At 36.2% G+C, this 14058-nt stretch overlaps 1 protein-coding gene across 1 annotated transcript in view; it reads right to left on the minus strand.

Moving 5' to 3' along the window:
• The window catches only part of LOC148946970 (uncharacterized), a 268849-nt gene that overhangs the window by 144767 nt on the left and 110024 nt on the right, over positions 1-14058 (minus strand). Inside the window, exon 5 of the mRNA XM_089096472.1 lies at positions 3579-3740. Within this exon, the coding sequence (XP_088952598.1) occupies positions 3579-3740 (162 nt within the window). The remainder of the gene's footprint in view (positions 1-3578; positions 3741-14058) is intronic.

Raw genomic sequence — 14058 nt, forward strand, 5'->3', positions numbered from 1 at the left:
CGAACAGAAAACGAAGAAAAAAAAAAAAAAAAAAAAAAAAAAAAAAAAAAAGGAAACCGGAAGACTGCTAACCGATCCAGATGACCGGAAGAATAGATGGGTGGATTACTTCAAAAGCCTACCCAACCACCCGCCCCTTGCTGTTCCACCAGATATTCCGGACAGCCCATTTTTGGATCTACTCATTAATGAAGACGATCCAACGGTGGATGAGATCCTTTCAGCCTTAAATAGGATGAAGAATGGAAAATCTCTGGGAAGTTACCGTATATCTGGAGAAATGGTCAAGTCATCAATCCGCAGGTACCTTTTAGTGTGGCTAGGCTTCTTTTCCCTCCTCTTGCAAAAAGAAAAAGTTCCCAAAGACTGAAGAACAGGAACCATTATTAAATTGTACAAAAAAGTACACACGACAGTCTTTAGCAATCACAGAGGCATCAGCCTCCTCTCGATACCCGGAAAACTTTTCTATATAATCATCCTGACAAGACTTTAAGCGGCCTTTGACCCGCATTTACGCGAGGAGCAATATGGTCTCCGACCAAAACAATCTTGCGTTGATCTGATATTCACACTGCACACCATGCTTGAAGAACAAAATGAGTGGAGAAAACGTCTATATCAATTGTTCGTCGACTTTGAAAAAGCGCTCGACTCACTAGACCGCCCAATACTATGGAGAATCCTGATCTTCTACGGTATTCCTGAAAAGCTTGTTCGCCTTATCATGGCAATGTACGAAGACACGGAATGTTGTGTGAGAACCTCTGAAAGAAATACAAAATATTTCAAAGTGATGACAGGTGTCGAACTAGGGTGCGTATTGTCTCCATTCCTCTTTATTCTCATAGTGGACAACATATTCATACAAATTGATGGATATGGGATCACAATTGCAGACGGACTAGTCCAAGATCTCGACATTGCAGACGATGTTGGATTGATGGAGAAAGACAAAAGCAAACTTCAAGACTTTTTATGCAAGTTAGCCGAAAGAGCCGGGCACTTTGGGTTACATATCAACACCCCCAAAACCAAAGCGATGTCAACCGCTAACTTACCGATGAATATCCAGCTGGGGACTGAAAGCATAGAATTCCGCAAGTCACCGAATTTCGGTATCTTGGTAGCAGAGTCTCATTTAGTTGCGATTCCGAAAAAGAGCTGAGAACACGAATAGTCTTGGCAAGCTCGGTATTTCAACGACTTTGACCAGTCTGGAGTTCAGCGAAGTACTCACTCCAGCTAAAACTTTGCATTTTCAGAAGCAACATCCTTTCGATCTTGACGTACACTATGGAATGTTAAAAACTTACAGCCGAGCAAGAAAAACGACTCACTGCATGTGAAAACAACTGTCTTCGACGTATCATGAATATTAACTGGAAGGATAGGATAACAAACTTGGAAATTCGCCTCTACACAAACCAGCCTGATGTCGCTGATGTAGTCAGGCAATGAAGATGGTGCTATCTTGGCTATTTTATCCGTATGCCAGGATCGAGACTACCGAATATGCTTCTTTAGTGGCAACCAGACGACACGCGTCGACGAGGAAGGCCCAAAAACACACTTTGCAGGACATATGAGCGGGACAGGAGAGCCCTTCATGCATCCTTAGTCCCTGAGTGGGAGGACATCTACGCCGCAGCTCATTTCCGGGATGATTAGAGGCTGTTAACGTACGTCCTGTGTGCCTCTGGAGGTACAGGAGGAGCTAAGGTCTAAGGAAGGTCAGAACAGAACAGGTGTACTTTCATTAGGGAAACAAGGTGTGTGATTCAAGTTGTGGAGATGGGCTGTTAGATAAAGATGTTGTCAAGCAGTTCAGGATTTTGCGATCAACACTTGTGATGATTTAAAAAAGCAAAAATTACGTAACAAAAGTGACGAAAAAAACTCACGATAGAGTGAATTCCTCCATCTTGAAGAGTTGTTTCTCGAGTAGACTAATTTAGTATTGAGCACAAAATGTTCCCATGCCGGGTTTTGGAACGCAGGTTGAAGAAAAAAGCAGCCTTTTTCTTAGATGATCTGTAACAAGTCAGAGGGTGGCTTTCAAATTTCAAGAGTCGACGCGCCATTATATTCAAAAGCATATGTGACAAGATTACCGGATCGGGAATTTTCGTTTGTTCCAAATGTGTTGACCAACTAAGATAGATTCTGAATGGCTGTAACCCAAGAAACATATTCAACGCAGATGATGCTTATCTATTTATATTTGCATCCTGATCTTTGAAGACCAGATGTTTTAGGCAAGGAAGATGAGCAAGACAAGAACAAACGGCCTTCTAGTGTATAGCATGGATGGAACTCGCTGCCCATAACTTACTGGTCAAAAAAACAATCATGCAAAAAAGACAGACTTGCTTAATAAATGGCAGATCACGATTAGCTATAATATTAAAAAGAAAAAAATCTAATATCTTACTTTTTTTTTGGCAACTGCACCGTACATAAAAACCCACTACCATGTGGCGAGTTGAAAGTTTTCTTATGTTGGATAGTACTGGAGAAAGGAAAATATATCACTGTGACAAATAAAATCATGATTCAAAGGCCTGTAAAAATGCCAAGCCCAACCGCTTTTTATAATTACTTCAATGAGGGTAGGGCTAAGTAAACAGAAAACCCATAAAAATCATTAGAGCAACCAAAACCTATGAGCTCTGATTCAGGATGGAGACTTCTACCTGACAGGGTAGAGTCAACATTTGAGGATTAGGTTCAAAGTAACGATGGCATTGGTATCCAAGTATCCTTAAATGCTGCTAAGCTGACGGAATTAGCTTCTCTTGATGACAAAGAGGGAGAGGAAGTCTAGAACAACAACCACCAAGTCCAGTTAAACTGAGCAATGCAAGAATATCTCTAACTGGTCTGGTTTCCTATGTCCTTAGAGTAGAAACTAGTGAACATTTCTTTTCAGCTCTCACTACCATCGAAATTTCTTTAGAAACTACAAAATTTCATTCATTCAAAAGGAAATAACCAATCTTTAAAAAAAATATTTTTGTACGTCTAGCACATTTATCATAAAGTGTCAATAATAGTGCAAATGCTGTGAAATAAAAATCATAAATTCCCATAAAACTCCCGCTTATTTAAAATTCTTGTTTCCTTCTCTGAGCTATTCAAACTCTTTTTATTGGGAATTCTTGGTATTTCAAATTTTTCCCTTTGGTCCCTTGCGTTTCAAAGTATCGAGAGTTGGATTATCATAGTTTCTTATCATCATCGTTTAATTTTCGTTCTTCAACTAAAACTTACACTATCCTGTTTGCATTTTAATTTTTTGATAATAATCTTTAAAAAGTATTTTTGACTGATTCCAAAACACGTTTTCTATTCTTTTTTTTTTTTTTTACTGTTAATGATTCTTATTTCCTCTTCTCTCATTTTAGTAGTTGGTTTGGGTGGAATTTTTCTCAGGAGGAATGTTTTATATTTTTTGTCACTGCTCATAGGGGTGCCATACCTAAAAAAAATTTGGAGGGGGAGGGCTGTCCAGCATATATTTATGTGCGCATGCGAACTGTAAAACTAATTCTGTTAAATGACAAAAGCAGACTTACCCACAGTTTTGCATTTCTAAATCACAATTGCTTGCGTAAACATTTCCATCGGATCCACAAACAGAAATTTCTTGTTCGCCTTCACAATTCAAAGGACATTGATTTGCAAGGGCTCGCTCATGAGGTACACAATTTGGCATTGGTACTTCATACACCAGTTTACTAAAAATCACAGGTAGACAATTAAAAACATATAATTCAGCGGTTGCATCGGTACAAGTCAATTTACATAGAAGATACAAACTATTTTATTTATTAACACGCAGCAAGCGCGTTCCTGAATGAGAAAATATGCCCTAGCATGATTGTTAAGTAGCAATGATATAAATTCAAAACAAAGCATTTGCAATAGAATAATGGAAGAAAAACAGGATCCTAGTTTTTTTTTATTATGGGGATCTTTATTACATAGCTAATATATACAGAAAAAGCACGAAGCACATAATTCTGGGCTTGTATGGCTACTCGTATTGACAAGTGTAAATTTGGAAAGAAATTTAAACCGAAAAAATATACCAATCCATAAAAAAATTCTGTTTAAAACAAAAATAGAAACAAATTAGATCGAAAGTAAAAAGAGATGAGTGACCATATTGTTGTAAACTAAAGCCAAAAAGTATATTTCATACACATTCTTTTTTTTCTTTTTACTTAAAGAACGAAAAATAGTGACGAAAATTCCTCTAGTGGATTTTATACACTGGTTGTACACGTGGAGGCGTATTAATTTCATAGAAGGTACATGGGGTAGGTCTTCATATCAAGGCTCAGACCGCTGTTGCTCCACTTTCCACGAAATAAGCTGCCTGCGTCATAAGCCTGCGTCAAAAAGATTGATGATGGATTTGAGCTACCCATCGCAAACTACCCCAGCTGACGGTAACATCCCTTCCAGTGATATCCTCCGAACTGACATCCGAACTATGAAACTTTTCTAGCTGGTGTCCCATCCTGGCTGGAAATTCCTCTATTAGCTGTATTAAGTTTCAACCGCAATCCCATAATTCTAGCAATCAGGGGACCAAGTCCTCCCGTTCAGAAAATAATTTTCATTCTGACCCGTCATTGCAGTTATTACCTGTATCACCGTTCTTATTTCAGACTTATTTAGACATATATTTCTTAATCAGCTTTGGGTTTCCATATGAAATAACGCCCTTTAGGAACTTGTCCGGTCTTTTTATGCAGTTTTTGCTCCACTTCTTTATGCTCCCTCTTCTCACAGTTAATTTTCGTTAGTATTAAAGGATGAGATGAAAAGTTTTGATCCATAGTATTGCATTGATGTTCTGGCTTTATTCACGCCATTTGCTTCATAATAAAGTTCAATTATGGATTGATATGGAGCCCAAAAACGGGCTGCTATTATTTTTTTTGAAAATGAGATGAAAAATTCTAAAGATTCCTCTAATGAGGTTTTATTTACCAGAAGCATCTGTGTAGGCCTATTTACCTCATAGGGGTTAGAAGAAAAGGGGCATGACAGGATTTAACGCTATCGGATTAAAAAAAAAAACTAATTATGTCCCTCCCTGTATGAATTCCATCGTACTGGAAGCTGTTTCAGAAGCGGAAGTTGTGAACATAGTTAATTCCCTGAGTACTATGTTCTCTTCCAGCCCCGATGGAAGTCAGGGTCTAGCAATTAAATTCATTATTCTGTTTATTTACTCTTCTTTTAGATCCAATTAATCGATCATTCTATTAACAATCATAACTATAATTTATTCTAGCTTCTGTACATAACAGAACTTGGATATTTGAAAAGCTTTTAACAGTTCATCACGGAATATAGGCCTACTCCGTTCAACGCTAGGACACGTTGGAGCTCAACGTTAGGTCATTCCATAGTTTCATTCACATCAAACACTTCGTGATAATGATCTGTAAGTAAAGAGCGACCCGGTTCCATAGTAACCGAAACTCTAGAAAACGGAATTTTGATACCAATAGATATATCAAAAGAATCGGGGTTTTCTTCTAATTCCAAATATATGTTTATTTAAGTTTATATAAATTTTCTCAGGCTCTTATCCATCAAAGGTTACGAGCCAGAGATAATTTGCCTGTTTTTCAAAAAGAAGAAAACACTCTTAAAAGTCCAAGAATCTTAACAAAAATCACACCATCAAATTCAGCGTATCAGAGAGCCATACTGTAGAGGTTTCAAGCTCATACCTGCAAAAATGTGGAATTTTGTATTTTTCAAACAGTTCTTGATAACGACCTGTAAGTAAGGAGTGACCCGGCTCAATAGTAACCTAAACTCTAAAAAACTGAATTTTTGATACCAATAGATATATTCATTCATCAAATGAATCGGATTTTTCTGATGATTCCAAATATATAAGTTTCATCAAATTTAGTCTTACCCATCAAAGGTTGGGAGCAAGGGCACCGGCCAAACGCCCAAATATCAGTGGTGGTTGGGTAACGGAATATATTTCAGGATTTGTTTTTCGTAGGAATAAGTTTATTTTTGAATACTTTTGAGAAAAAACTCTCAAATAAAAAGAGCAACGAAATTGCATGCAAAATGAAACAAAATACACCCTCCCCCCCAAAAAAAAGCAAGCGATCTGATTGAAAATCTCTTTATTAGATACATCATATCAGAGAACCCTACCGTAGTGGTTTCAAATTCCAATATTCCAAATGTGGAATTTCGCTTTTTTTTTCAGAAGAAACATATTCGATGCGTGTTGGTTTGTTTTGCTGTTTCCCAAAGGTGATTGTATCAAACTGAAGGTTTAAGGTAATTGGGAGGGAATTACAGAATAAATTTAAAGGTCTTTTTTAAGTGACCATACAGATTGGACCAGGAAAAAATCTTGTTTTCTTGCTATTTTAGGGCACAAAACTACGACTTTACCACGAAGAGAATGAATTTGCAATCAATTTAAAATTCTGAATAGCTAATTGATTTAAACCTACGAATAACTATATTTTAGGCTTTCTAGTTGTAAAAGAAGTAATGCCATATGGCGACAGTACTGGATTCAACCAAGTTGATTCACTTTATTAATAAGGATATTAGGCAGTATTTGGCAACCTGTTGTTTCGTATCAGTTATAATGAGGTAGGGATGAGTCATTGTTTAGGTGGGGGTAGGGTAGATTCTTAAAAAATGTTACATTCCGATTTCTACCAGCAGAGAGGTGGAAAAGGCAAGGCGGGTCATCAACAGCCTCACCAGGAAATTTCTTCGGGGTGGCAAATACTGCAAGGAACTTAGTTTTCAGCAATTTTAAATGGTGTTTTTTTCTATTTATACGAAGTACTTCAATGTATTTAAAACAAATGTATATAATGTATTTATCGATAAGAAAATCCTATTACAGAGGTTGTGATGGCTTCAGTTTTGTAAAAGATCAAAAGTCTCACAGAATTTCCATCCATACAATGAATAATATTCCTTTTTATCCAACCGTAACTCTTTAGTATTAATATTAACAAGGACTTTTTACAAAAATTACTATTCATCCCCAATTTTTAAAGTATATTCCAATTTTATCCAAAATTTCAACATAGGACTGTACTAATCAACTTAAATTATTGATTTACACATTTTAAAAACAATTAACCAGGGATTTAAGGGACAAGTACCTCAAATTAAATCTTGGTTAGCCCTGGGAATGTTTTGGAAAACAATCAGAAATATAAATTAAAAAAAAGAGCTTTTCAACTGAAAGCAAGGAACAGATTTGCAAGGTGTTGAGACTTACATACAGAGTAATTTATATTTGTTTTAAGTTTTGAACTCGCTCCTTACTTTAGTTGAAAACCCTTATCTATTTGTTTAATTACATTTCATGAAACTGTGAAGTTTTAAAAACGCAGTATTTTTGGTAACGCAGAATAAACAATCAATATTTAAGTGATGTCTGTTTGGATTTTGATGGGTAATCAAACAGTTCGTGGTAATGAACAGTAAGTACGGCTCAATAGTAACCGAAACCCTAAAAAACTGAATTTTGATACCAATTGATATATCAAAAGAATTGGCCTATTATGCTGATTCCAAGTATATAAGCTTCATTAAGTTTAGTTTTACCCATCAAAAGATACGAGCCTGAGAAAATTTGTCTAATTTTCTAAGAAAAGGAAAAGACCCTCTCGAAGTTAAACAATTTCAATGAAAATCACACCACCAGATTCAGCGTGTCAAAGAACCCTACTGTAGAGTTTTCAAGCTCATATCTACAAAAATGTGGAATTATGTAATTTTTACCAGAAGAAAGATCACGGGTTCGTTTATTCGTTTTTTTTTTTCCAGGGGTGATCGTATCGACCCAGTTTGCCTAGACCGTAGAGAGAGGGCTCATTCTATTAAAATGAAAGGTTCTAGTGCCCTTTCTAAGTAACCAAAATAATTGGAGGGCAACTAGGCCCCCTCCCACTCCATCTTTTCCCCAAAATCGTTCGATGAAAATTTTGAGATAGCATTTTTCTTCAGTATAGTTGAAAGGCCCAATAGCTATGTTTTTTGAGATAAAATTACCCTCTACAGCCCATGGAGAAAGGTTTTTAAAGTACTGAACGTACCCCTTGTTTTATTTGTTATTGGGAATATGCATACATTTTGCAGATGGGGAGGGGAGGAAGAATTTTCTGTTGGAAGGATTTTACACGGAGAGAATTTTCCAAAGAGAGGGAAGTTTCCAGGGGGTGAACTTTTCAGGGGAAATTTTACACTTGGTGAATTGGCCAGAATTCCTATACGAAATTTCTTTATAGGTTTTGCTTTTTCTTTACCGATTCAATTTTAGAGGGTGGAGATGTTAAGGGAAATTTTCCGGGGTAAATTTTCGCCTGGATTGAGTTGCCCAGGGGATATTTCTGTGCGGAGGGGGGTTTTCTGTGGAGATGGAGCCAGGTATCCTGGCGTTATTAGAAAAAGATCAGAAATAAAAAAAAAACAAGTTTTTTCAACTGAAAGTAAGGAGCCACATTAAAACTTAAAACGAACATAAATTATTTCGTATATGAGGGTTTCCCCCTCCTCAACCCCTCATTCTTTACGCTAAAGTTTAAATTTTGTGTCAATTCTTTAAAAACAACTCTTGAAACACGAGGGTCGTTTTATTAGAACAATAAGTCCCTTTTTTTAAATTGCCGAAAAACTGTAGTGTGAAGAGCGAGATATTGAGGAGGGGGGCAACCCCCTTCACAAAGGTAATCATATCTGTTCGTTTTAAGTTTTAATGTTGCTCCTTACTTTCAGTCGAAAATTACTTTTTTTTATTAATGAAACTTACAACTATTTTTCTAAAGGCAATGAAAAAAATATGTCAATTAAAGTAAAAGTATATAAAAATCGAAAAAGTAATTAGTTAAAAAAAATTACACAAAACAATAGCCTAATATATAAACTAAGATATAAATTCCCAGCATTCAGTTCTGTTGAGCAATACCCAAGCGCTGGACGGATATTTTATAACAATATCGACAATTTTGAACTTGATTATCAAAATATTTAATGCCTTTAGACTCAATTGGTTATATAAAGTAACGTATAATAGAAGTAGTTTGTTCAAAGTAAAATATTAAAACTAAGATTAAGAAAATCAAATAAATTTTAATTCCATATTTTCAATCTAGTTTTGATACCAAAACCCAATATATTTGACACCTTTATACTTCATAACTGTAAAAAATTAAATCTTTTTCAAAGCGACACCTATATAAATACAATCACTCCTGAAAACATAGATATATGATGATAAAACACAAAAAACGTATCCTTTCAGGGGAAAAATACAAAAATTCCCAGTAGCCTATCAAACAGTTTGTGGTAACGAACTGTAAATAAGGAGCGACCCGGCTCAATGGTAACCGAAACTCTAAAAAACGAAGTTTTGATACCAATAGATACATCAATAGAATCAAATTTTAATTCTGATTTCAAATATATAAGCTTCATCAAGTTTAATTTTACCTATCAAAGGTTACGCGCCTGAGAAAATTTGGCTGATTTTCGAAAAAAGGGGGAAAGATCCCCTAAAAGTTATAGAACCTTAATGAAAATCACACCATCATATTCAGCGTATAAGAGAACCCTACTGTAGAGGTTTCAAGCTCCTATCTACAAAAATGTGTGGAATTTTCCATTTTTTGCCAGAAGAAGTCCCCCCCCTACGTACGTCCCTTCCTGAACCCCCCCCCCCTACCAGGAAAAATCTCACCTGAAAACGTCTGTACTGTATACTTCCCAATAACCAATACAATATGTTAATATTGGGTAAAGTTCATAACTTTCAGCCCTCCTCCCGGAAACTTCGGGGGATTAAGTAATCCTAAAAGACATATTTATAACATTTTCGACCATGCTAAACAAAATGGCTATCTCAAAATTTTTATCAGTTGACTTTGGGAAAAAAATGAGCGTGGGAGGGGGCCTAGTTGCCCTCCATTTTTTCTAGTCAATTAAAAAGGGCATAGAATTTTTAATTTACATTCCAATGAGCCCCCCCACGATATTCTAGGACCACTGGGTCGATAAGATCACCCCTGGGGAAAAAAAATAAATAAACACGCACCCGTGATCTTTCTTCTGGCAAAAAATGCAAAATTCCACATTTTTGTAGATAGGAGCTTGAAACCTCTACAGTAGGGTTCTCTGATAGGCGGAACATGATGGTGTGATTTTCATTCAGGTTCTATAACTTTTAGGGAGTCTTTCCCCCTTTTTTCGAAAATCAGCCAAATTTTCTCAGGCGCCTAACTTTTGATGGTTAGGATTAAACTTGATAAAACTTAAATATTTGAAATCAGCATTAAAATTCGATTCTTTTGATGTATCTATTTGTATCAAAATACCGTTTTCTAGAGTTTCGGTTACCATTGAGCCGGGTCCCAATAACCAATACTATATGTTAACATTGGGTAAAGTAACGATTCTTTGAAAGTTGGTTCTTCTGATGAAAAGGACGTGAATGAAGAAGTCTTTGGCTATATCAACGTTGATGACTTTGTAAAGGTCCCCTTTACAAAGGAGGAGGAAAAGTATATGAGGGAGAATTCTACCCTGGTTGTATTGTTGAAAAAACGGAGAACAGTGCCAAAGTAAACGGCATGTGTCTGGCTTGACTTCAAAAATGGAAGGGGCCAAACCGAAAAAAGTCTATCTTTTACCCCAGACAAGATGTAATGAAAAATTATCATTCCCTGTTCCTGTCCCTGGGGCTACTTTTAGAGCATCTTCCTATTTCATTTTCACCAATTGGCAGTCAATTTATGGCGAAGGTGTTCTTGATTTCAGTTATTTGAAGTTGATTCTTTGATAATAAAAGTTATTCTTAACGTTATTTTGCTAATAGATGAATGTTTTGTATCATAGCCCACTGTGTACCATCCCCTGTCCTTGTATGTACCACCCCCTGGTATTTAGTGGGATAACTGGTACATGCAGGTACTCCCGTTTTTCAGTTGAAGGGAAAAATATGAAAAAGCATGTTCTATTGTCCTTATAATGGCTTTCATTTGATCTATCAACCAATTCTTTATTCAACAATTTGATATGATTTTTTTGTATTAAAAAAAAACTTCCAGGTATATACCACTCTCCCCTATACTACTAACTACTACTAACAACTCATCGCAGCACCAAGCTGCCTGAGGCCAACACAGCTACGCACGCTCCTCCTCCACCCCAATCTATTCGAAGACTCCCTTTTTACAACTGCCAATGAAGTTTCCATTCCCTTTAAATCTTTTTTTATGATGTCCTCCCACCCCAAAAGAGGACGACCTTCTTTCCGTTTAGCCCTAGATGGTTGGCCGACAAGAACAAGCTTCGGCAATCTGTCATCCTTCATCCGCACAACGTGCCCTGACCACCTCAACCTTTCTTTCATTATAGACCTAGAAAGCGGTATTGAACCAGATTTTTCGTATAGCCTATTATTTGATATATGGTCAGTCATCCGGGTACCCAGAACCATCCTTAAGCAATTTCTCTGAAAAATATCTAGCAAATCTTCATCTGCTTTTCGGAGCGCCCATGCTTCAAAGCCATATTTGACCACTGTCATCACTGTAGCTTCTAATATTCTAATCTTGGTTTGTAGACTTATCATGCTCTTCTTCCAGACTTTTTTTAACTGTAAAAAACACCCTGAGCCTTGGCTATTCTATTTTTAACATCTTCACTGCTCCCACCATTACTAATAATACTACCATGGTAAGTGAAGCTCCCCACCTGATCACTTTTTTCATTACCCAACGGCACCTTTTCATCTTCACATATTCCTAGCGTTAGTGACTTAGTCTTCCTAACATTAATTTTCAAACCTATTCTAGCACCCTGAACTCGCAAAACCTCTAAAACTTCATTCATTTTGCTCACACTTTCATCTAGGATGCTTAAATCATCAGCATAATCCAAGTCCAGGAGACATTTTCCTCCCCATTTGATTCCGTGGTCTCCCATTGCCTTTCCTGTGCTCCTTAAAACAAAGTCCATCAAAATAATCCAAATAAAGGGGGATAGAACACAACCTTGCTTAACTCCTGATTTAATGCAAAACCAGCTGCTAATCTCATTTCCTACCTTAACCGCAGCAGTGTTATTCTCATACATAGCACTAATCACTTTAATCTATTTGTCTGGTATACCATACAAGGATAAAACCTTTACTAAAGCTCTTCTATCAACAGAATCGAACGCTTGCTCATAATCTATCAAACTGAGGACCAAAGGTGTTTGAAAACTTAGGCACTTCTCAATTATTAACCTAAGAGTGAAAATTTGGTCAACACATCCTCTACCTTTTCTAAAACCGCACTGCTCTTCTCTTAAAACTTTGTCTACGGCATCTCTCAGTCTAAAAAGTATCATTTTACTAAGCAATTTGCTACCTACAGAGACCAGACTAATGCCTCGATAATTACCACACCCACTTTTATCATCTTTCTTATAAAGTGGCTTAATTAAGGTTTTCCTAAAATCGTTAGGTACTTCCCCTTTTTCAAAAATCATCTTCATAATCTTCAATACCTTATTTCTAACCTCAGAGCCACCATATTTAAGAAACTCATTTACTACCCTATCAGCACCTGGAGCCTTATCATTTTTTAATCCTTTTACTACTGTCGTTAATTTTTGCTCACAAAACAAATCTTCCTTCACATCCAAGGTATCACAAACTTTTTCACTTTCTTCTATTTTTTTTCCTGCAACTCTATCTCGGTTAAGCAAATTCTCAAAATGTTCGGCCCATCTCGCTTTAGCTTTTTCCTTATCGCTAATTGCCACCCCATTCCTATCTTTAACTGGGACAAGTCCGGATTGACTACTACCTCTCAATTTGTTAACGTGCCAGTACAATATTTTACTATTATGCCGTCTAGCTGCATCTTCTAAATCTTCGGCAATTTTATCCATGGCCTCCACTTCACACCTGCTTAGTTCATATTTCAATGCATTCTCCACTTTCTTTACATTTCTTTTGTTTTCATGCGATCTATCACTCAGATAATTCTTGTACAAGTCCTTTCTCCTTTCTATTAAACATAATATAACATAATCCCCTATAGAGCGATGAATTCCCCGAGTATTATTTCTTTTTCTCAATACTAATCATCAAAAATTTATGGTAATTGAAAATGGAGGAAGGGCAAATCTAATTCCAAATTAAAAGCTCTAGTGCCATTTTTAAGAAACTGATCATAGGGCAGCCTGCAATCCTAAGGTAAAATCATTACGCTTCAGGAAGCTACATGATAAGTGCATCCTAAAGGATAATAGCAATTAATTACGAAAACAGTTCATAAAATGAAATAAATTTTTATTTAAAAAGGTGGATATATTAAAAAAAAATTGAATACCTTGATGAAACCAGAGTCATACAAAGATTTTCCATCTGAGAGATACAAAGGTCCCAATGGAAGGCCTTTGGGCGTATTTTAAAGTGGTTTGATTTCATCAAATATGCTCTCATTTTTGCCCTGTCATGGAATATTATAAAAAAAACTTCCTCATAAAGATCGCTTATCTTTAAGAATAGTCAAACAACTTCCAAAATATTTGCCAGTTTTAAGCGATGTGACATAACTCCTTTTAAATTACCGTAGCTCATGACAGTAAATTGTTTTAAAAAGAATTTAAATTATATACGAAATTTCAAATTAAAATGAATTTAAAAAGCATCTGAGTTTGCTCTTTACCGACAGTAAACGAGCAATGTCTACTCTGAGTAACTGCTAACTAGCAAGATAAGCTTTACAGTTTTAAAACTTAGATGGCAATGATGTTTCTCCAACTGTTCACAGTATAAAACTGTGTCTAACCCTTTAGTACTGTCCAACGAAAAAAAAAAAAAAACTAGCAAAAAAAAGTAATTTGAAGTGACAAATAAAACAGCACATAAAGATAACATTTATGTCACCAAAATATAATTTCACCTTAACGGGGGAATTGCCTTTGAATTGAAGTTATCAAGTATTTTGGGCAATAGGTTGCATCAAGACTGGGCTGGGT

This window comes from Artemia sp. Qi Xiang Cuo, chromosome 11, assembly GCF_049724085.1.
Source record: "Artemia sp. Qi Xiang Cuo chromosome 11, ASM4972408v1, whole genome shotgun sequence".
Classification (NCBI taxonomy): domain Eukaryota; kingdom Metazoa; phylum Arthropoda; class Branchiopoda; order Anostraca; family Artemiidae; genus Artemia; species Artemia sp. Qi Xiang Cuo.